We start from the raw sequence: 23,622 nt of genomic DNA, 5'->3' as shown, positions 1-23,622 counted from the left end.
ACAGCTGTTTTCCAAATAAAGGCAACAGTAGTATACCGCTGTTCGAAATTCATAAATCGATAGAGAAAAAAAAAAATTCCGGGTTTCAAAATAAAACTGAGGGAAGCGCATTTGATTAATACAAAAAAGACAATGAGGTATGATTGCCAATGAAATAACTCTCCACAAGAGGCAAAATGACACAGCAATTAACAACTATAGGTCACCTTACGTCTTTAAACAATGAACAAAGCCTATACCGTAGAGTCAGCCAAAAAAGGCCCCGACAACTAACGGCCATATTTATGTACAAAAAATGAAAGAATAACAAATGTGTAATACATTAACAAACGACAACCACTGAACTGCAGGCTCCTGACTTGGGAAAGGCACATAAATACAGAATGTGTCGGGGTTAAACATGTTAGCGGGATCCTAACACTCCCCTAACCTAGGACAGTGGATTAAAAGCGGTAATTTGACCTAAAATGACTTACCTTTCTCAAATTGTTACTTGGATGGGGAGTTGTCTCAATGGCACTCATTTCCATATCTTCTTTTATCTAATTAGAAATAAAAGTTAATTGTATTAACAAATTATCAATTCAGATTATATGTAAGTTCAGAAATGTTAAGTAGGTGATGTTGAACCACTTTATATCTAGTGAATCCATTTGAATCCAATTTGTGAGTTCTTTAGCCTCTCATTAAATTTATAAACAATATTAACCTTACAATGAAGTGAAAATGAGATGATTACATTTAAACAGTGATTGAAACAGTTTTTCGATTTCAAATTGTTCGGAAAATTGCAGTTTGGAGCCTTGTGACTTTTTCCCAATAACATAATTTTACCCTTCCGGAGCATATGAGATCACCATTAGTTTTGTGTAGGGTTCGTGTTGTTTATTCTTTAGTTTTCTATGTTGTGTCATGTGTACTATTGTTTATCTGGTTGTCTTTTTATAACACAAGAAATCTAGAAAGGATAAAAGACGCAATTACTATCCGAAAATTTATTCTTCACAACATTAGATATGCTATAATAAAGTATTAGTTATCTAACTGATTTAAATAAAAAAGAAAAAAATATGGTGCGATTGCTGATCAGATATATTTCAATAAACGATCAAGCAAATGACAAGAACTAGTAAATAAATCCCGTACATGCCTCAGCAACGGATAACTATTGATGCAAATAAAAAACGAGAAGAAATGATTAAATTTGAAAAAAAACCCAGATTATTGCTAAAACAATAACTGTAGAACAACAATGACTGTAGCAACCGAATAAATGATGCTTGTAAATGCACTGCCTTAGGACTTAATTTTACAGAATGTCATGGTTTTGTATTATCCTATTACAAACCACCATCATTGTAGACATAAAACCAAAACTTGTACCAAATATCCAAGTATAGATAAACACTCTGTTATCAAATATATAAATAGACATGCAATATAAAGCTATGGATATTTGAATTTATCATTATTCAAAAATATATCTTCACATATAATATATAAGTCAAACAGCAGTATAAAACTAAAAAGTCTTTAAAAACAAAAGATATATCTACTCTAACAAGAAGTAAATTATACCAAGAAAATTTCGACTTTTTAGATTGACCTTTTCGTGCTGAATGAATACAACTAAAGCGAAAAGGATTTTAAAGAGTGAAAACCTACGCCCTCTATGCTACATATGAATAAAACACACAGGAAAAAAATAATGCATTCTAATGCACAGCCCATTTAAACGTATGAAATTACAAAACTCTTAATTCTTCAAAATAAAATTGTCAGGGCGTTTCAGCAGAACCCCTCTGTGTCCAACTAAAACGGTAAAATAAACAAACTTCTATTCCTACTGACTGTAACGATCAGAAATTTATAAATTAACTGTTTGCAAAATTTAGAATTTGCGAAACAATAAGGGTTTTCTACCTCAAGCATAGATTATCTAAGCTGTATTTGGCAAAACTTTTAGGAATTTTGTCCTTAATGCTCTTCAACTTTGTACTTGATTTAGCCTTTTTTAACATTTTGATGGATTCGAGCGTCACTGTTGAGTCTTTCGTTACAAAACGCGCGTCTGGCGAATATACAAAATTTAGTCCTGGTATCTATGATGAGTTTATTCACATGCAAAAAGGCGTGATCTTTTTCAACTAACATCTTTGAAATGTGTTCCATATTCTAGCAGCGTATACATACGGAGTATTTATCTTTCAGTTCATTCTAGGACTAGTATTTCCTATCACAAAGAAGCTGTTCAGTAACGAGTTCCAAGTGCTGAAGCTGAAATCATCTTTATGTAGGTTTCACAGATCTGTGATAACAGATATGATCCTTATGTCTTTACTCCCATCCCGTTCCCTTTTCATTTATGTGACCTACCGAATAAGACTATTTGTCGTGTTTGTAATAACATGAGCAACACGATGGGTGATACATGTGAAGCTGGATCTACCTACCCTTCTGGAGCACCTGATCATGAGATCACTTACATTTTTTGGTGGGGATCGTGTTGCTAAGTCTTTTGATTTCTATGTTGGGTTTTGTGTTCTAATATATTTATCTTTTTTTAGCGATGGCGTTGTCAGTTTATTTTCGATCCATGAGTTTAAATGTCCCTCTGACAGTATTCCCATGGGTCAATTTTTTACCGCCACCTCCTTATAAAAACAGTTTTCTTTTACGGACTCCTAAATGAACGATCTATATCAAAGTTGAAAGTTTCAGTGTTAAGTCGGAGATTTTTCTTGCTTTGGAACATATTCAGTCATTACAGTTTTTTCTCCGGACAATCGATTGTTTATAGAATGAGAGGAGATGTCAAAAGTTTGCTTCAAACACGTGCGCAAAATGGTCAATACATCCTTCATAGGCCCTGTACCAAGTCCGGAATATGGCCGTTGTTATATTATAGTTCGTTCCTGTGTGTATTACATTTTAACGTTGTGTTGTTTGTTTTCTCTAATTTTTGAGTGTGAATTCACGTTGCGATAAGACGTGTCACGGAACATGTCTATCATAAATTCATGTATTTGGTTTTGATGTTATATTTGTTATTATCGTGGGATATTTTCTGATGCTCGGTCCGTTTCTGTTTGTGTTACATTTTAGTGTTATGTCGTTGTTCTCCCCTTATATTTAATGCGTTTCCCTCGATTTTAGTTTGTTACCCCGATTTTGTTTTTGTCCATGGATTTATGAGTTTTGAACAGCGATATACTGCTGTTGCCTTTATTTATATGACATGAGACGGACGCCATTTAACTATACCATTTTATCAAACAATGCAATCAACACCTTTATTAATTAGTGCTTTATTACTTCCAGCTATATGTTGCAATCAGCTGATTATATATGTTCTGTCAAAATCGTAATGAGTTCAAAGTAAATTCCCAGTATTGTCTGATCAGGTTAAGTCCGAGAAACCCGATAATTAATTAATGAACAAGACGGATGAAAGCAAATCGTTATGTTAGGCTGATCCTCTCCCTTGCAAGCTGCAATAGTTAAACAACAACTCTTCATGAAAAACGGAAAACAGTTTAGAAAATTATGTTATTATTCCAATGAGTTGTTTAATGCCACTACATTTATTGTACAGATCTTGCCCTCCCGCACTCTAGCAGTTAAAAGTTACGAGTTACAAGATTTACGAGTTTGACTGTCCCTTTGGTATCTTTCGTCCCTCTTCTTTTACATATAGTTTTCATGCCAAAATTTAAATTGTATAGTGATATTTGATAAACTAATTATAAAATAAAGTTCGTTCTTTTTTAAAATAAATTCAAAAACAATACCTTCCAACGAGATGATGATATCCATCTTACTGCCAATTCTAGGACAGACCCTGCACATGTTAAAGTACATATTTTGTTGAGACAGGAACATTATTATGATTAAATAATACCCAAATAAAATAACTCATTATCACATGTATCAATCAGTCTGGCAATGATAGACAATGTAAATGTAGATCAGAATGTATAATAAGTAAAAACCACATGAAATTGTGGAAAATCTAAAACGTAAAAAAATAGATTTGGATAGGAAACACATTCATGACATAACCTTTAACTTTTTCCAAAAACATTTATGCAGTTTAGAAGATTAAGTTACCGGTACAATCAACATTTTATTGACCTCGGCAATATCTGTTTTATACGTCCTTTTCCTGAATCATTTTTATATGTATTTATAAATGATCATGAGTATGCAAACACATTTTGCAAACGATGCCTTTTATCAAAGTATCATGTTTGAGTTTCAGCGAACTTTACTGTTGAGTTGATCATTGTCTCAAGGTGTATTGGCATATTAATATAATGTGGCGTAATATGATGAGAAAAACATTACTTTCGGTAATTATATGTGTCGACCCTAGAGACTTTGTCTGTTATTTGTTCTCTGGAACTTTATACCTGCTTTCTATTCGTGATTACGGTATTTTCCGTTATTAAAGTTTTTAAGACGGAGGCTGTAAATATCAGTTTAAACCTATACTAATTGTTGTCCATCTTCTCAAGGAGTTCCATAACCCACACGATATGATTGACTTAAGGCCAAGAAATGACATGGCTTTTGACCGTTAAAGATGAAGATTTATACGTTATGTCTATATTATCTTGTTTTCCTCTCGGTTATTTAGCCTCAAATCAACGCCTTAGTCAAGGAAAAATAAAGATGTTATGAAAAATAATATTATCATATACGACATATTTTCATATGATCATAATCAAAGGCTGTTCGGTGAACTACTGTTGTAAACTTTCATGTTTCCGGTAGATAGTTGTCTCAAAAATATTATATCTCCTTTCTTTTCAAATAGGAATTTTATTTTTAAATGTTTTTTCAAGTATAGCACATAAAATAAAATGATCAAAACAGAAAAAAATCACTAATACTCGTTGATTTATGATGTCTAAAACGAACACTTTGAATGCAGTGTTGCAAATGAATATGGATTACAACTGTTATCAGAACGGTCATTAATGGTTGAAATGTATACAGAATAAAATATACCAATTACATTATGAATACCGCCTCTTACAACACATTACCCTTATAAAAAAAAATGTTTTCAAAACGGTTTAGGGTGTATTTACCTATTAATATTGGTTGATGAGTATTGTTTATTCGGCTATTATAGAATAATATGAGAGATATATGTATATAAAATAAAACTATTCGCTTCAAATTCTGCAAAGTGGTAAAATGTCAACAAATATATTCTTCATCAAAAGTATAAGAGTATCCTTATTGTGGATTCTAGTTTGCACCCCATTTAGCTAGTCAATCAAAACCAGACGGATTGATACATATACTAATGAATAAATGATAATTATGCATACAAAGGAAAGGAGATGTGGTATGATTGCCAATGAGACCAAAGTTCACATAAAGTAAATGTAAGCAATGTCCATATTTTAACAATTTTTTTCCATTTAAAAGTCATTGTTCGGGATTTTCCACAGCATTGGTAACGAGATGTATATCAACGAGACATTGGTAGGTGTTATTAAGTTTTACTAGTACAGTCGTATGATTTGTAATTTTATCGAGTGTGTTCTACTCCCAATTCTGACATGTTGGCTGAATAGAGATTCACAAAGCTTTGGTGATTCGAGAATACAAGAAGACGCTTACTCTGCAAACAGACTGATCTCATACTTTATAGAGGATATGCTTATCATAAGTATCGATTATTGCTTATAATTTATAATCTTATAATCGATAACCGAGATTTTAATAGCTGAAATCTGATTAAGCCTTATTTCCTTTTTAATTGATTACATGAAAACTCATTTTTGTAGTTGTAGCTATGAAAAGAAGACAAAAGGAAAAAATGTAAATAATTAAATTAGTACTTCATTATATACAAATATCGTCGAACATACCCTTCATTCAGTTCATGTCTGAAATGGTCTATATTTTCATTTGACTGTTCTGATTTAAGCCTGACCAGTAAGAATTTGTTTTAATTTAATCGATATTTTCAAATCATTCTCGACTGGACTGATTTGTACTTGATCATTATCTTTGCCATTGAAAATAGTCTAAACGATTACTTAACAGTGCTGAAACATACTTGAACTTATAACCTCTAGATTTTTCTTTATTTTAAATGTTTTAATGAATTTCTTTTTAACTGTCATGTCTAGAGTCAAAAAAAGTAAAGTCATATAAAAAAACAGATTTACGTCCTTACATAATTATCAGAGTTATCAAATCGAGATGGTCAAATTATCTAGATTTAGATTATGAGTCTTTAAAAAAAACCGCAACATGTACTGATGATTAAAAAACAATTAAAGATGCTTCTTGTTTGGCATTCTTCAGAAAAAAATAAGTCAAATAAATTTTTAAATTAAAACAAAGGTTTCAAGGTAACATACGATATCGATAGGAAAATCACAGGAATAGATAACAATATATAAATCTGAAATGGATATAAATTGAAGAAATGATTTAAATTGTTCTTCTATAGTTAATAAATGTATTGCCAGTCAAGGTCGTTAAAAACTTTCATTTGTTGTGTTCAGTAAAATATTCTCTTCTAAGGCACACTCAGTGATAACATAACACCTGGTCAGAGCCTAATATTGTTTTAGTATAAAATCAATTGAAAATTAAACACCACTCTTTAAAACTTTAAAGTATCTAGATAAATAATACACGATTTTAAGATTAATGGGGGTTTCATTTAACCTGTAAAAACACATGTATTGAGGTAATTTAACTGTATTAAAAGGCTTCCTTTATGCCATCTCTTAAAGGTTGACAACACTCGAGTAATCAACTTAAATTTTCACTGGAACTTATGATTAATTCTTTTTTAAAACGTTATCAAGAATTGCTATGAAAATTGTATAATATTTAATTCTTTATTTTACAAAACAAGATGGCATTCAATATTTTTTTCAAATTGCATTACCTTCATTCAAAAAGTATTTAATACGTTTTTAACCAACCTTAGTAAAACATAAATTTATCCCATGCTTTAGTTAGTGTTAACAATTTACCAGTAACCATAAAATATAACTGAAATTTTCCAAAACAATCTAAAAATAATATTTAAGATATTTGTTACGGTCAAAAGTTCTAGTGATTTTAATCTACATAAAAAATGTAACTGTGATAACATGTACATAAAAAAAATCATTTAATCGAAAACTTAATTTATTACATTTGGATAACAATTTTCGTGGATTTCGTGTGGACAGCAGAACCACGAATTTAAATGTTCAATGAACCACAATTTTCTGACGGAATGTATGCAGAATTTGAAAAAAAAACCACAACATTTAGATCCACAAAAATGCAAGTTTTCATAAATCCACGAAAATTGGTACACACGAATCCACAGTAGAACACTACATATAACAATAACCTGGATTTTTTTTTTTTTATATACTTTACAGATTGTTATAGTTATCATTTCCCATCATTTCATTCATTAACATGCTTTATCTATTTTTAGATCACTTTATTTTTGACTTTACTTCTGATTGCGGTTCTTCCAAACATTATGACAGATAATTTGACCCTTCAAATAAATTCAACTAATCACATATACAAAACGGACTGTTTTATGAGAGGGATCAATAAAATGTGTTTTAAAAAATTTCTACTACCGGCAGCAGAGACGCTGAATGATACAAGTTCCAAAAATTTCCTAAATGCATTATGGAGAAAGGTTAAGAGTGATGCAGATACAGTTGCTCAATCTCGGAAAAGACGACAATCGGTTTTCGTACCAGTAAGACGGGAAGTTAGAACAGAACCATACGAAAACAACTTTCTTCGTTATGCATTTGCTGTACGAAGGCTAAAAAATCATTTTGTATGTATAATTGTAGTTTGTCAAAGACTTGTTGTCTGTTTATCGTCTCCGTCTTATTATATATTTTAACGTCATGAAGATGAATATTTAGTGAAAAGCTATTTGTTTTAATGTCCAGTCTGAACAATATATGTTTTGAATCATTCAGGTATTTATACATTCAGGTATTTATACATTCATGTATTTATACATTCAGCTATTTATACATTCAGCTATTTAAACATTCTTGGATCCCAAATGTAAGCCTGGAGTTTCCTTGGTCGAGGTCCTTCTAGAAAAGTGCCTCAAAAGCAAAAACTGTATAAAAGTGATGATAAGTTAGAAATAAAAGGCTTTAACTATAAAGCAAATGTCCCATTGATGATTTATTTCCGATACACAATGCATAGTGTATCATCGCGGATATAACTATGCCCTTGTCACAGCAAAATCTCTACTTAAATTCATTGATTACTGAAGTAAAGCAACCGTTAACATTGGAAACAAAAAATATGTTCGAATAAAACAGTCAGACTAGAACTCACGCGGATCAATAACTGCATATCTTAAAAAATTCAGGGTGTTCGCCCAGATATGAATACCTATGACATCATTGCCAGCATCCATACAGGTAGTGATCGAGAACATAGAGGGCCAGCTTTTTTCTCATGGCACAGAATTTATTTACTGCTGTAAGCTCATGTTAAGTTGATTTTATTGCATTTTTGTTATTTTACCTCCAGGTACTTACGTAACATATCCTTTTATCTATGGTACAGTTTTTCTTTTATTTATCGTGGTACTATTATATTTCTTTGGTCGTATTACTCTTAGTGTCTTGCTTTGTTTACATTCAAATTTAGAGTTTATCTGGTTTAGAAGCGCGATTTGTATACTGTAGTTTTTATTTTCTATAGTCTTGTTTTGATATATAGCTTCATGAGTACTCTATAGCTATAAGGAAATTGGTATGACATATGGTGGTAATATACCATATGTACTATCAACTACACATTTTATTGGGCAGATATGTATTTGATTGAATTTTTGAGTCAGTGGTATAGTATGTCTTCTGTGTGAGTGGTGGAGAAAATGGTTGGGTAAACCTGGATTAGAGTTACTTTAACTTATGTCTTGTGCAATAAGCGACCAACATAGTATTTTTTGTATACATATGTAAACTCAAATAACAACATAATTATAAGTAAAAAGTAAGTGTCTGTAGTTTATTTTATTTTATTTTTTAATATACTCTTTTTATAAGAAGTCATACAATTTAAATCCTTGCTATCTTTTGTTCACAGGTATGAAGCAGCATTACAAACAGTTTTGGGACGAGATGTAACTGTTCCATCTTGGGACTCCTCATTAGATCAAGCCATGGGAAATCGACAGAATAGGACTTCTATATTTTCGAACAAATATTTTGAGACACCGTTTGGTTATGTTACCGAAGATTTGTTTGCAAACTTAACCGGTAAACGAATTATCCGTTGTATTGGTGCAAAAGGAGGTCTTACTTCCAAAAACGCAATTGCGGCTGTTCTATCAAGAACAAGCCATAGTCAGATTGTACAAGATGACCAAAGGAGGTATTTTGTTGAAGGCTATCACAACATTGTTCACCGTTGGGTAGACGGAACAATGGCAGGCAGGACTACTGCTGCATTTGATCCTATGTTTTGGTGTCATCATTGTTTTGTTGACTATGTTTGGGAATTATTCAGAAGACGCATAGGAAATGCCCCTGCAGATTATCCTTTAGGTTTTACGTTGCATCCTTCAGAGGGTCTAATGAACCTTAGTAATTACAGATACCGACCAAATCCACCATTAACAAATAGAGAAGGTTACAGTAATATATATGCCCGTCTTCGACGATATGCACCCGCGCCATCATGTCAAAACCATTGTTCAAATAGCCCAGCTCTGTATTGTGACAGAAATAGAGACATATGTATCTCTACGGAGAGAGTACATGACGCACGATATGCTCAAGACAGGACTTCCCTATGTGATGTTGGTACGAATCCTAGAGTTAATGAAAATATTACTGCAACAATAACCTCATTACAAATAATAGAGCAAGCAGTTTTACAAGATTTTCCGGCTTGCTCTCCCCTTAAATTGTTTCAGATAAATCAAATCGATCCATACGCTCGTGGAACATCTATTTATGATGTTTAAAAACAGTTCATCAAAACAAAGAGTATATGTCTAATTTGTATCACTGGAATAATAGTACAATCTTATGGAGTTATGAAAGTTGAGAGTTTCGTTTTGATTTAAAGAAACCAACATTAAAAGGCAAAATTGTTTTATATTTCTTCATATATAATGTGTACATTTTATGATGTCAAACACGTGAATTAATACATGTGGTTTTTAAGTTTGATAGATGCTTTTTGTGCTTTTTTGTTGAATATTTATTTGTTTTAATAATGTGGCACAGTGATGACAGCTGTACCCATATTATGAATATTTTACCTATTATGCCAGTTTTGTTCACGCATCGTTGTAAATATTATAAAATTTGATGCGACTGTCTTACAAGTGATAGGTTAAGTGCTATAAAACCAGGTTTATTCCACTATTTTCTACATTTGAAAATGTACTTACCAAGTCAGGAATATGACAGTTGTTGTCAATTCGATTGATGTGTTTTATTATTTGATTTTGCCATTTGATAATGAACTTTCCGATTTGAATTTTCCTTGAAGGTCAGTATTTTTTTAATTTTACATTTTCCTATATCTACCGTCACATATTCCTTCCATTATAATGGAAATTTATGCATCAACAACATATAGTTTTCAAGAAAATCTATAACGTAGAATTAGAGATTTGATGATTTTAAGTCAAAATTTGGAAAGTTTTTCGCTGATTTTATGTGTTTTTATACCAATTTCCACCAATTTAAAAAAAAATCAAGCAGCATTATTTACGAAAGTCAAAAAGAAAAATGCCTGATTTTTTTCGATTTTCTATTGTAGTTCAACGAGCCAAGATTGTATGCAAAATTATACCAGATTCTGAAACATAGCCCATTTACTGTCATTTGACCTTTTAAAAAGTGTGTTTGTTCTACACAAAGGTTAACTTTAAAAACTCTTCAATCAAATAAGACTGTTTTATGTTATCACGTTGAAACATTTTCTTCCGTATTACCGTAAATCATTAAACATGATTTCATTTTAAGAACTAAAGAGATAATTGATATTTCTTTATAAATTTATTATTGTGCAATGTGCTGAAAGTGTAATTTTCTGAAATAAAGTTAAATGTATTAAAACAAATCAACAGACTGACTGTAAATGATCTTAAAGCGAAAACTTGATGAGGCAAATGATATCAGGCCACCTTTAACAAGTCGAAAAGTGATAAATAACTACATGGCTATTTAGACTGTTCAATTTTAATTTTATGGATGGTAAAATATATAGAAGTAACATAAATTCAACATTGATTTTTATATATTATATTGACATTAATAAAATATCATAAAACGGTTTTGTAGAGTACGTATTTAATTAAAGTATATAGATACAACAACACATTCATATTTTGTACTGCAAAACACTAGAAACATTTGTGAGTCGAAAGACCTTTTCTAAATTTATCTTCATCTATTTACTCATATATTTCACCGTGTTTTCATAAAAAAAAAATAAAGAATACAAACCATGAATTAAGATAAGACCTCGTGCTTTACTGTAAACAGTCAGGGGCGTTACTTAAACAAGTTATTTTTTTTAATTACTTATGTAAGTAATTTTTGTTTTAAAAAAAAATAAAATTACTTAAAAGAGTTATTTTAATTTTCAATAGAAACATACACTAAATATAGTTTTCATTATTTTAAACAACATTTTATATCATGAAATAAAGAGTTTATCAGATTTGAGAGGAGTATAGAGATAAAAGGTTACTTAAAAAATAATGACAAAAATATTACTTGAATAAGTTATTTTATACTTTTTTGAAGAAAATAGCAATAACACTTATCTAAGGCACATATGTAATTGATTTGGGTTACAAATTATAAATAACGTCAGGTCTTAATTAATTCACAAGTATCTATCTATTCATATCATTCTACTTTCAAGATTTTAGAGGAAAATGATAATTTAATAGTCCCAAGAGACCAATCTTTGACCCAAAAGCGTCGGTATGAAAGATAAGTGCGTCAGTTAATTAGTGTTTTGGAAGAATTAGTTTTTATATATCAAGGGAAAATAACCAGATGACTGTAAAAATTATTTAAAGCTTGTAAAATCTGTATTATTCTACACCTATAAAATAATATTCAGAAAATATATTTTGATTAGCCTCGTTTTCAACATTACTTGTATAGGTAATTTTAATTGTTACTTGTTTAAGTAATGCCCCTGAATGGTAAATATATTGCTTATCAACATGCCCTTGTAATGCTGTGTAATAGATACCATAAATGGGATATCTAGTTTTTCTGTTTCATCCCAAAAGGAAATCATGTTGTGTTTTGTGTACTATTCTTTGTCTATTAATCGATTTCATCAGCGCGAAATTGGATTAAGTCTTTGGGATATGCAGATTTCACCACATTATCTCGATAATAACTATCCGATCGGGAAAATTTAAAACAATAACATAAACAAATAATTTAAATATCGAGTGCAATAAAACGGTTTAGTTGGTAGACTCTGAATAATTTGTGACTTCACGGAACGAATGGATATCAATGCGCTAGAGGATATGATTGACAGCAAAATTTATCAACTTTAAAGAACCGGTTGTAATACGTTCACAAAGTTTTCTAAAAAGAAGTTTCACAAGAGTTTTGATGATTTTTAGCAACTACTTTTTTTTATTTAATCTATCTTTCATGCTATAGATATACATGTACATGTCGAAAAATAAACATTAGAACACCAAATAATTTTAAGAGATAACTTTTTAATAAAAAGGTTTCCTCTCATCGATTTTGTCTTTTAAATTGTAATTTCTCGTGTTCATCACCTAGTAAATCAAAACAACACTGATTGATACATGTAATTATGCATAATTTTATTCAATTTAACATACTGAATGTCGATTGAATCATATTCCTGCAACTATTTTAGCACAATTATATTTGTTTTAGGTCAAATTCAAGGAAAAAATGATTGGATTATGATTTCGATTATTGGAACATTTGTTTTGTCAAGTTATAAACTGGTATATATTTACTACGATCAATAAAATAATGCCCGTAAAATAAGTACGAAGGAATGTTACAACTTCATCATTTTGACGCTTTGTTTAATAGCTTCCTTGTAAACAGCAACCCTCTATTAAAAATAGCATGATAGAAAACGCAAGCCCTGTAAAATCGTATCAACTTAGAGTAATATACATTGTACACAGCCGCTGCTAATTGATGCTGCATAGCAAAGAAAATGTAACAATTGGAAAGCTGGACAAATTTGTTTGTCACATAACAACTATGGCAAAAGACAATGAGGGAGTTGACACGGAATAATTATCAGCAAGGTCTTGTTGTCATCTTCTTATGATTTATTTTAATAAATAAGGACGAAACTTTCTTTGACATTACCCTTAATAATCAGCTCTCTGCTCAGACACTGATAAAGTTGGTTAGTTGGTCGCACTAGTTGTTAGCTCTTTAAAGAAGTTCTCTTGTCATGTTTGGGATTTTTGTAAGATTTTCGGAATCCTCTGGTTTTATCCATTTGAATGCCTTAATATATTTGCCCATTGACCCCTTTCTTTTCTTTTTATAAATCTTTTACATGCATAATGATAAGCAATCTGCAAACGTCTTATAACATTTTAATCATTTTTTAATACTGTTTGAAAACTTAAAATTGTTAAAAATAAAGCTATGAAAAGTCAAGAGAGAATACTTTCCGTTCAACATTTCAATGACGTATATATCAAAAAGAAGCACATTGGCCTATATTCTATTAATCTTCTATCAATATAAACAAGTGTTTTGAAAAGTTAATTATTTTGAAACTGAGAAGCGAACTCCTTTAAACTGCATATAATAAATCATTAAAGTGAATTTGTCAAAAGTCAGAATCTAAGCCAAATAAGATACGGAGAGTTCGTTAGTCCAATCGCACGATAATAATTTGCTTTTCGATTATTTCATTCCAAATGCTTAGTAGAATATTATATTACAAACGCTTACATATGAATATCAGCAGGATGTCGCACCACAATTGTCATTGCATATGTTTTTTGAATATGCATAAATATTCTATTCTTTGATATAGTGACAGTTTACATATCACCAGTACGTTCATGTAAAACGCTTAGTCAGTGAAGCTACAAAAAAACAACAAATTTTATTGTTTTTCTCTGCAATATATATTAAATTTAAAACTCATCAATCACAGTTAACATTCATTATGTTGTTAAAACTAAATTAAACTCTTCTATGTTTAGTCATTTTGAATGTTCACCACCTGAAAATAATTGATACTTTATTTTACAAATATTTTTCGACAAACTTTTAATCAAATTGTCATTAATTATCAGAGATCTTTGTTACGTATCTTCGATTATCGACATTTTAAACGCTTTCAAAACATTTCAAGTATCCCAGGATATTTATAAATGCTGTAGTCTGTTATTCATCATATCTTATGTTTAATTATGCCTTTTGTATTTTTTCCGTTCTTTTGCCTCATTTTTTATGAGAAATTATTTCGCTACCCATGGTATTGTATAAAGGAACAATTTTGAAGCAAATCCTGATAATATTTTTTTTAAATTTGCATTTTCTTCCGATGTTTGTTGTTTTTCTAATAATGCATTCTTTTGTGTATTTATCTAGTCGATCAAACTCAGACCTGTTTTTACATGTAACAGTGCATCACTTAATTTACATAAGAAATAATTATAATTATGTAACTATTTCATCAAAATATGTACTTCTTAAAGTCATTCAATCGGTATCTTCCCTTGAATAGGTTGCAGGATGCATATCAACAGGACCTTGGTATGTATTAGTGTTTTGTTTTAATTTGCTTGTCTTTTTAACCAAATTCCGTGTTAAGAGCTAAGAAAAGAAAAACAGATAAGAACATATAAAGGTGCTTCATTAATAAAGTTGTGTTTACTACTTCACTTATGTAATTTAGCTTTTGTCGAGCAGGAAAATACAAAATCAAAATTCTTAATTTATAAAAACGATATCAACATAATATAGTAAGTGATAAAGATTATAACACAATTTTGAATGCTGTACCCCTATTTGTGACATTTTTACCTATTATATCTGGTTTTTTTTTGTTCACATATTGTTGTCAGTATACTGGAATTTGAAGCGACTGTCATTCGAGTGAGACGTTAAACTAGATATAAAAGATTTAATCCACCATTTCCTACTTGCGAAAATGCCTTGACCAATTCAAGAATATACTAGTTGTTATCCTTTCGTTAGATGAGATTTAGGTTTTGTTTTTTGTTATTTGATTACGAAATTTCCGTTTTAATTGGTCCTCGAAGTTCGGTATTTTTATGATTTTTCTCATTTCTCTACATTTAAATGTTTTATTCATTGATAGGTCAGTCCTTCATTATTTATGTTACTGGCGATTATCCTCCCAGGCATTGAGGCAGAGTTTATACAATATAAAATTAATTCAACAGATAACAAAACCGACTGTTTCGAAAGAGGGATCAATATAATATGCTTCAATAAATTTCTAAAACCAGCTGCTGACACACTTAACGATACAAGTTCCTCCAATTTCCTAACGGCTTTATGGCGAAAAATTAGCAGTGAGGCGAATGAAGCTAGTAAATCCCGACATAAGAGGCAGGCGACTGGGGTACCAGTCAGACAGGAAGTGAGAGCAGCTCCATACGAAACCAACTTTTTACGTTATGCACAAGCTGTACAGAGGTTGAAAAACCATTTTGTAAGTATTGTTTCAATAAGATAAAGACTAGGTTTTGTATTAAGAAACAAAGTGTAAATACATATTAGTTGTTTGAAAGTTCAAATAAAAATGCTCATACAATAACAATAAATAATACAATCACCAACATTTTTCTTCCATAAGTATTAAAATATAGGTTGTCCAAAAAGTGGTTTAAAAAGTGCCAAATAAAGATCATTAGAAATAATAGAAAACATTGAAAAATAACACGTGACGTAAAAACTAAACAGCAAAACTAAAGGTCTCATCTTCGGTAAATGTAGTAACATAATCTAAAAAGGGCACAGTAGTATACCGCTGTTCAAATAAGCACAAAGCTCGTTATGATTAAGTGCTAATGGTTTTATTAAATTTAAAATACGAACTGTTAAAAAAATATTTCCTAAAAACGTAACTAATTAAAAACAATAGCACACAAATTTATGACTTGAATAAAACACTATTGTCTTTATTTTTCTACAACTTAGCTGGAATAAATTTTCTTTAATTTGATCGAACCATTAATCCATTTCAGGAATTTCGTTTGGCTTCCACTATTTAACTTTCATATAATATTGAGCGCTTATTTGCATATTTATACATGAACTATTTGCTACACTGCGTTACGCTAGCAAATAACGACCGATCAATCAATCAATCAAAAAATTAATCCACATGTCTTTTGATTCTTGTGTATGAATAAACAATATATGGAACGTTAGGACTTTGAATGCAAGCAAAATGAGTAAACTATACCCATACTTAAAAAAGTTGAAAATTATAATTAAAAACGAGACTCTCTCTTAAGTTTGATGGAAGCATATACATTATAGTATGTTTTGATATTTTAGGGAGTTCGTCCGGATATGAATACATATGACATCATTGCAACAATTCACACAGGTGGAAATCGAGAACATCGAGGTTCAGCTTTCCTCTCATGGCACAGAATTTATTTGTTGTTGTAAGTTCAAGTAGTTATTGTATAAACCTATACTTGTTAATAATGTATTGCTGTAAAAAAAAAACATTGTTTCACTATTTACTCCAAATATAACTTAGGGTTGTAGATCAATGTAGATTTGAAAGCATTAAAGTGTATCATTAAAATTAACAAGAATGTTATATCAGCCCTTTATATGCCACAAACGATATCAGAATGTTAGAATAACAGGGGAATCGACATACACGTAATTGCAAATATCTTTTCTGTCGATAAATAAACAGACCAGTAATATCTTATAAGTAATAAAATTGCAATGATTATGAAAAAAATCTCCGAATTTCAAAAAAAGACTTATGGCATTTTATTGTGTTATTCTATTTTTTTATTCTGATTACGTGATTTGTGAAAGAATGCCTTGTTTTTCTTTTACAAATAGGTTTCTGATGTTCAAAGTTGTCGTTTGTTGATGTGGCTCGTCGTTTTATATATAGATCAGACCGTTTGTTTTCCCGTTTGAATTTTTCAGGCTCTTTATAGCTTGTTGTTGAGTGTGAGCCATGGCTTCGAGTTGAAGACCGCACTTTGACCTATAGTTGTTAACATAAATTGTGACTTGGATAAAGTGTTTGGTTAGTGACACTCATAACTTTTCTTCTTATATCTATATAATATTTTGAACTATTCTCATATTTTTCAGATATGAAGCTGCACTGCAGGCTGTTTTTGGACCAGGTGTGACTACTCCATATTGGGACTCTTCATTAGATCAGGCCATGGGAAATAGACAGGCAAGAACAGTTTTATTTTCAAACAGATATTTTGGGACACCATTTGGTCGAGTTACAGAAGGCTTTTTTGCAAACTTACCTGGGCGAAGAATAAGGCGTGCAATTAATAGTCCGGGAGGTTTGATTTCTAAAAACGCAATTGCGGCTGTGCTATCAAGAACAAGTCATAGTCAGATTGTACGACAAGATCAAAGTAGATATTGCTGGGAATGTTATCACGCTAGTGTACATGTCTGGGTAGGCGGAGACATGGAAGCGGGGGTTAGTGCTGCATTTGATCCAATATTCTGGTGCCATCATGCATTTGTTGACTATGTCTGGGAGTTGTTTAGAAGACGTATTCCAAATGCTCCTGCAGATTATCCATTAGGTTTTCCGTTGCATCCACCAGATGATCAAATGCGATTTAGCAATTACAGATACCAACCAAACCCTCCGATAACAAATAGAGAAGGCTACAGTAACATATATGCCCGTCTGCGACGATATGCACCTGCCCCGTCGTGTCAAAATCAGTGTTCGAATAGTCCAGACTTATTCTGTGACCAAAATAGAGATATATGTATTTCTACAGAGGCAACGTCTGAAGTATCAGGTGCACCAAGTGCAGGTGGCAATGTTGCTTTCTTTGCTTCAGATGCAGCTGTTGCTCCGATTGATATTGCGTCTGGAATGGCAGATGTGACAACAACAGTGACAGCGTTACAAGATATCAGGAATGAAATATTACAAGATATTCCGGCTGGCTCTCCTCTTAATTTGTTTACGGCAATTCAAATCGATCCGAACACTCGTCCTGTATCTGTTTTTAGTGCATAATATAATTGCTGTAAAAGTACATTAAACAGCATGTGAAATATCCGCACATGCTTGTATCCAATTAATTGTGTTTTTGTTATTTTATATACCTATAGTTATAAAGGTAGCATGAGCACTTAGAAGATACAAAGTAAACGGTTCTAGTCCAATTAAATTAGCTCTCTGATTCAGAAAAAGTGGCCTACATTTCAATCTACCCTAGGTTGTGCTATGATCAATGATAGCTACACAAAAAAAAACAGAAATCAAAACATGTTTGGTTGTAACCGTTGAGATATTGTGAAACTTCTTTTGCTGTAATTACAGCACCTCCTCAAAATAATATGGACGTGTATGAAAATACACGCACAAGAAGATGATGTGGTTCAATTGCCAAAGCCCAAACCACGTTATCAGCTTTAAAGTCTTAAAATGAAACCAACAGCGTAATTTTATACAAACCCAATAAATAAACCCTAGGTTGTGCTATGATCAATGATAGCTACACAAAAAAAAACAGAAATCAAAACATGTTTGGTTGTAACCGTTGAGATATTGTGAAACTTCTTTTGCTGTAATTACAGCACCTCCTCAAAATAATATGGACGTGTATGAAAATACACGCACAAGAAGATGATGTGGTTCAATTGCCAAAGCCCAAACCACGTTATCAGCTTTAAAGTCTTAAAATGAAACCAACAGCGTAATTTTATACAAACCCAATAAATAAAAAAAAAAGACAGAGAGTAACCTACAACAACCAGTGAACTGCCCTTGATTTGAGAATGGCAAAGATATAATGTGAACGGATTTTAAATTTGTGTGTATGCTCAATCCGTCTCTGATCTGGGACAGTGGTATCACAGCAAACTGTATAGTTTACTTAAACATGATAGGCACTGAAAGTTAAATTTAGAGCCCATACCGTTAAGTCAAAGAATATGACGTGAGTATTTGATCCAAATAACTTCATAAAAACCTTGTTCTTTTCATATTAACTTATTATTCAGTACACACCCATCGGAATTCAGACCTAGTGCAAGGTTAAAACATTAGTACGAAATTTCGACAGGTTTAAGACCATAACTTTCCATAGCTGAATATAAGTAAATGTTTAGTTATGTTGTAGTTTATCAAAACAAAAACAATGTTTGTCATTGTTCAATCTTTATTGATAGAATTAACCACGGTGTTATATTGGTTTACAGTAAAAATAAGTTTAAGAATGGTTGCGAGTTTACATGTGTCGATTTTAAATTTACAATCTTTACAAATAGGATTACCTTAAAAATAATGATGTCATATACTGTTTATTATTTCAAATCTACAGCAAAACAAACACGAAGATGTCTGCTGTAAAAGCAAACATTTAGTGTCCATAAGAATACCTGAAAAATTGTCAAAAAGTTTATTTCAGAAACGGACGTTGTTCAGGGGAAAATACATGCTTTAACTATTTCATCGCAGATTTCATAGTAGAAGAATACTTTCGTTTGATAAGATTGAAATGGTGTTTTAGAGAGTTGAAAAGTCACAATGGAGAACCAAACTAAAAGGACGATCAAGATTAAAAAATTATTACGATATGAATGCTATTGAGACACATCTCTACCAGTGACCAAATATGATATTTGATAACAACTATTTGTCTACGTATGAAGTGAACAATGAACACAAAACTTACCACATAGTCAGCTGGAAAAGGCTCCGGAATGACAAAAGTAAAACAATTCAAACGAGAAAACTTACGGCTTGTTTTTTTTTAGCAAAATTACATACAAAAATACGATAAGAGACAATACAGCAACACACCACAATCACTGATTCAGGCTATGACGAGTTAAGACTTTTTCAACTGATTTTTATAGTTCGTTCTTTTATTATTGCACTGTTACACTACTATACCATGTGAGGGGAGGGTTGGTATCTCGCTAACATATTCAAACCTGCCACATTCTAAATGTATTTGCCTGGTCCAATTTAGAAGCCTGTAACGCAGTTGTTGTGGTTTTTTGAAGTGTAACATATTTGTTTTTTTTCATTTTTTGTACATAAACTAGGCCGTTAGTTTTCTTGTTTGAATTGTTTAACCTTTGACAATTCGGGGCCTTTTATAGCTGACTATGTGGTATATGCTTTGCTCATTGTTGAAGACTGTATGGTGACCAATATTTGTTAATTTCTGTGTCATTTGTTATATTGTGGAGAGTTGTTTCATTAGCAATCATACCACATTTTTTTTAAAAATTATTTATATATATTCAGAATGAGGCGTTTTTTTTATTTTTTATAAGTACCAAACCATTCCTCTTAAATGGAAAAGTAGTATGAACAAACTGTTTACGAAACTATTGAAAATAACTCAACTCACCATACCGATACTATTCAGAAAACAAGTCATGAAAAACACCGACAGGATAATTTAATTGTATTCAAAGGTTTTTCGCACAATCCAAAAACGAGGTAATTCTATTATGTTTATATGCTTTATCTGTGCCCCTCCGAGCATCACTGGAGAGACATAAATTGTAAAAATACACATATGGTACAATCTGACCGTTAATTACTTTACAAAGTCATAAACAAGTACCTCAGTATTATAAAAAAATATAAAAAAATATTTGAAGTTTTATTCTGTGTGGTAAAGGTAGATAATTGAATACGCAAACAATTTACAAAGTGTTATTTCATTGTTCATTTTTATGAATTCATTTTTGAAAATGTATTAATTTTTATGCATTGCAGAGGCTTGTATTTAAAATGTTTGTTTATCAGTATGATAAGGATAGTACAGAGTTGATTTTAATATTGATTTTTTTATTTAAAAAAAAAAAATCTTGATCTTATTCTATTTCGTATGAATTCTGTGATTTGTTCTGCTAAAGGCCCGCCACTAACAGTTAACAATTGACCTTTTCAGGTACCGACCTTTTCGTTTGATTTTTTATTTACTGCACCGTATTGTCAAAATAAATCAAGAGCAGTTGAAACACACAACCTTGTTAACATCGCTTTTGTTTTTATTTTCAAGCATATCATGCGATTAGAACCAAAAATGAAGGTATATAGATACAAGAAGACGTGGAATGGGTGCAAACGACACACATGTCCATCCAAGTCAAAATTTGTAAAAGTAAACAAATTATATATCAAAGTACGGTGTTCAACACTTGGTTCACGTCAATTGACTGTTAAACAAAATCCAACTATTTGTCTTTACACTTTTGACAAATAATTGTTTTTTTTTTCAAACATAAGGATATTGGGTAAAAAATGATCCTCATCATAAACGAATATTTATTTTATTTTAATGACATATTGACAGCTGAAGTATACATGTCGATCTTGTCAAATGATGAGTCAGTAAAAACTAGGAATAGAACAATAAAGTTGTAAAATTGTATTTCTGCAAAATATTAATTTTAGAAACTCGTCAATCACACTTAACTTTTGTTATGTTTTAACACGGAAAACATCTCTCCTGGTTTTTTTTTTGTAATTGGTTAAACGTGATATGTTTTGAAACTTTATGAACCACTGATTAAAATTTGATTTTTTGAAATATTTGTTACAACTTTTTACCTCGTGAATCGTTTACACTGAAACCGCAACTTCAGATTCAGTTAAACAACGTATTGATAAAAACATACAAGTTTTAATTATCTAAAAGTCAAAGAGTGGAAGGAAAGAAGCTGTTGGAAGATTTCAAACCGCATTTTAAAAGAGCGGAAGGGAATAGATAAATATACACTGGATTAACTGTGTTAGTCGGATGAGATTTTCTAGACTATACTTATTCAAGAAAACTCATATCTAATCATCGAAAGCCAGGGATTATCAAATACTTAATAACGTTACGAGCTGCATTATTACAAAACGACGAAATTGTCAAATTCTTTTATGGTCAGCTTCGCTTGAAATAAAATCAAGGCTTCTGAAATGAGACGTTTAAGATTGCAAAAGTTGAAGACAAGCTTACAAAAAAAGCAGTTTACCAAATTTGATACGGAAAGCTTAAAATTCGTGAGCATCACAAACCCTACCAAAATCAACAGTTTTCTTAGATTCCCTAAAGTAAAACATATATTGACTACCGTCTTGTTGTTCATGTAATGACAACTCGCAGATAAGTCTTATCCGGTGTTGTCTTATTGGATGAAAGGAGGACATAATTGTATCATCTGTTTGTCAAATTTTGAGTTTTTTTGTTAACTTCTGATGTCTTTATCATGGATTCTACAGTTTGTTCATATCTGCTTTTAATTGTTTAAACCCCAATAGAGTTAAATAAAGATTGTTTTAGTTTAAATACAACTACTAGGGAATGTAAGTCTTGCTTCAAGTTCTTGAAATGCTTTATCTTCCTTCAATGTGGTTTCTTAGTAAGAACATACAATTATAAAAACACTGAACTTCTAGGTAAATGTAAACAAGAAAATCCATATAATTATATTATAACAGGTTTAGTGCAATAAATGTACATTCAAGTGTAAAACAAATAATTTTAATTGGGACTGGTATATATAGAATATCACGGGGCTAAACATGCTTGTGAGTGTTCAAGACTTTCCAAAACCTGCACACCATAAGAACAAACAATACAATAGTTATCAAAGGAACCAGGATTATAATTTAGTACGCCAGACGCGCGTTTCGTCTACATAAGACTTATCAGTGACGCTCATATCAAAATATTTATAGAGCCAAATAATAACAAAGTTGAAGAGCATTGAGGATCCAAAATTCCAAAAAGTTGTGCCCAATACGGCTAAGGAAATCTATGCCTGGAAAAAGAAAATCCTTAGTTTTTCGAAAAAGTTAAACTTTTGTTAACAGGAATTTTATCAAAAAATTACCACATTATTGATATTCATGTCAACACCGAAGTGTTGACTACTGGGCTGGTGATACCCAAAGGAACCAGGATTATAATTTAGTACGTCAGACGCGCGTTTCGTTTACATAAGACTCATCAGTGACGCTCATATCAAAATATTTATAGAGCCAAACAATAACAAAGTTGAAAAGCATTGAGGATCCACAATTCCAAAAAGGTGTGCCCAATACGGCTAAGGAAATCTATGCCTGGAAAAAGAAAATCCTTAGTTTTTCGAAAAAGTTAAACTTTTGTTAACAGGAATTTTATCAAAAAATTACCACATTATTGATATTCATGTCAACACCGAAGTGTGGACTACTGGGCTGGTGATACCCAAGTCAGTCGTAAATGATTTAACCTGTTCGAAGCATTGATAATTACCCCCCCCCCCCCCCCCCCAAAAAAAAACAAACAAAAAACAACAAAAAAACCACATGTTGTACCAAAAAAAACTAATATTAATGGGTACATTACAATTCTAAACT

The 23,622-nt window shown here is 31.3% G+C and overlaps 2 protein-coding genes across 2 annotated transcripts; both read left to right on the top strand.

Moving 5' to 3' along the window:
• Positions 1-7,600: 7,600 nt before the first annotated feature.
• LOC134722310 (tyrosinase-like protein 1) lies at positions 7,601-10,000 on the top strand. The gene is made up of 3 exons (XM_063585919.1): positions 7,601-7,750; positions 8,393-8,505; positions 9,118-10,000. Exons 1-3 carry the CDS (start codon positions 7,601-7,603, stop codon positions 9,998-10,000), a joined length of 1,146 nt encoding a protein of 381 aa, XP_063441989.1.
• A 4,745-nt stretch (positions 10,001-14,745) lies between these two features.
• LOC134720721 (tyrosinase-like protein 1) lies at positions 14,746-18,340 on the top strand. The gene is made up of 4 exons (XM_063583180.1): positions 14,746-14,801; positions 15,370-15,726; positions 16,578-16,690; positions 17,370-18,340. Exons 1-4 carry the CDS (start codon positions 14,781-14,783, stop codon positions 18,277-18,279), a joined length of 1,401 nt encoding a protein of 466 aa, XP_063439250.1. The 5' UTR covers positions 14,746-14,780; the 3' UTR covers positions 18,280-18,340.
• The last annotated feature ends 5,282 nt before the right edge of the window (positions 18,341-23,622 follow it).

The sequence above is a fragment of the Mytilus trossulus genome, chromosome 6, assembly GCF_036588685.1.
Source record: "Mytilus trossulus isolate FHL-02 chromosome 6, PNRI_Mtr1.1.1.hap1, whole genome shotgun sequence".
NCBI lineage: Eukaryota > Metazoa > Mollusca > Bivalvia > Mytilida > Mytilidae > Mytilus > Mytilus trossulus.
This window is presented reverse-complemented; position numbering and strand designations above follow the sequence as displayed.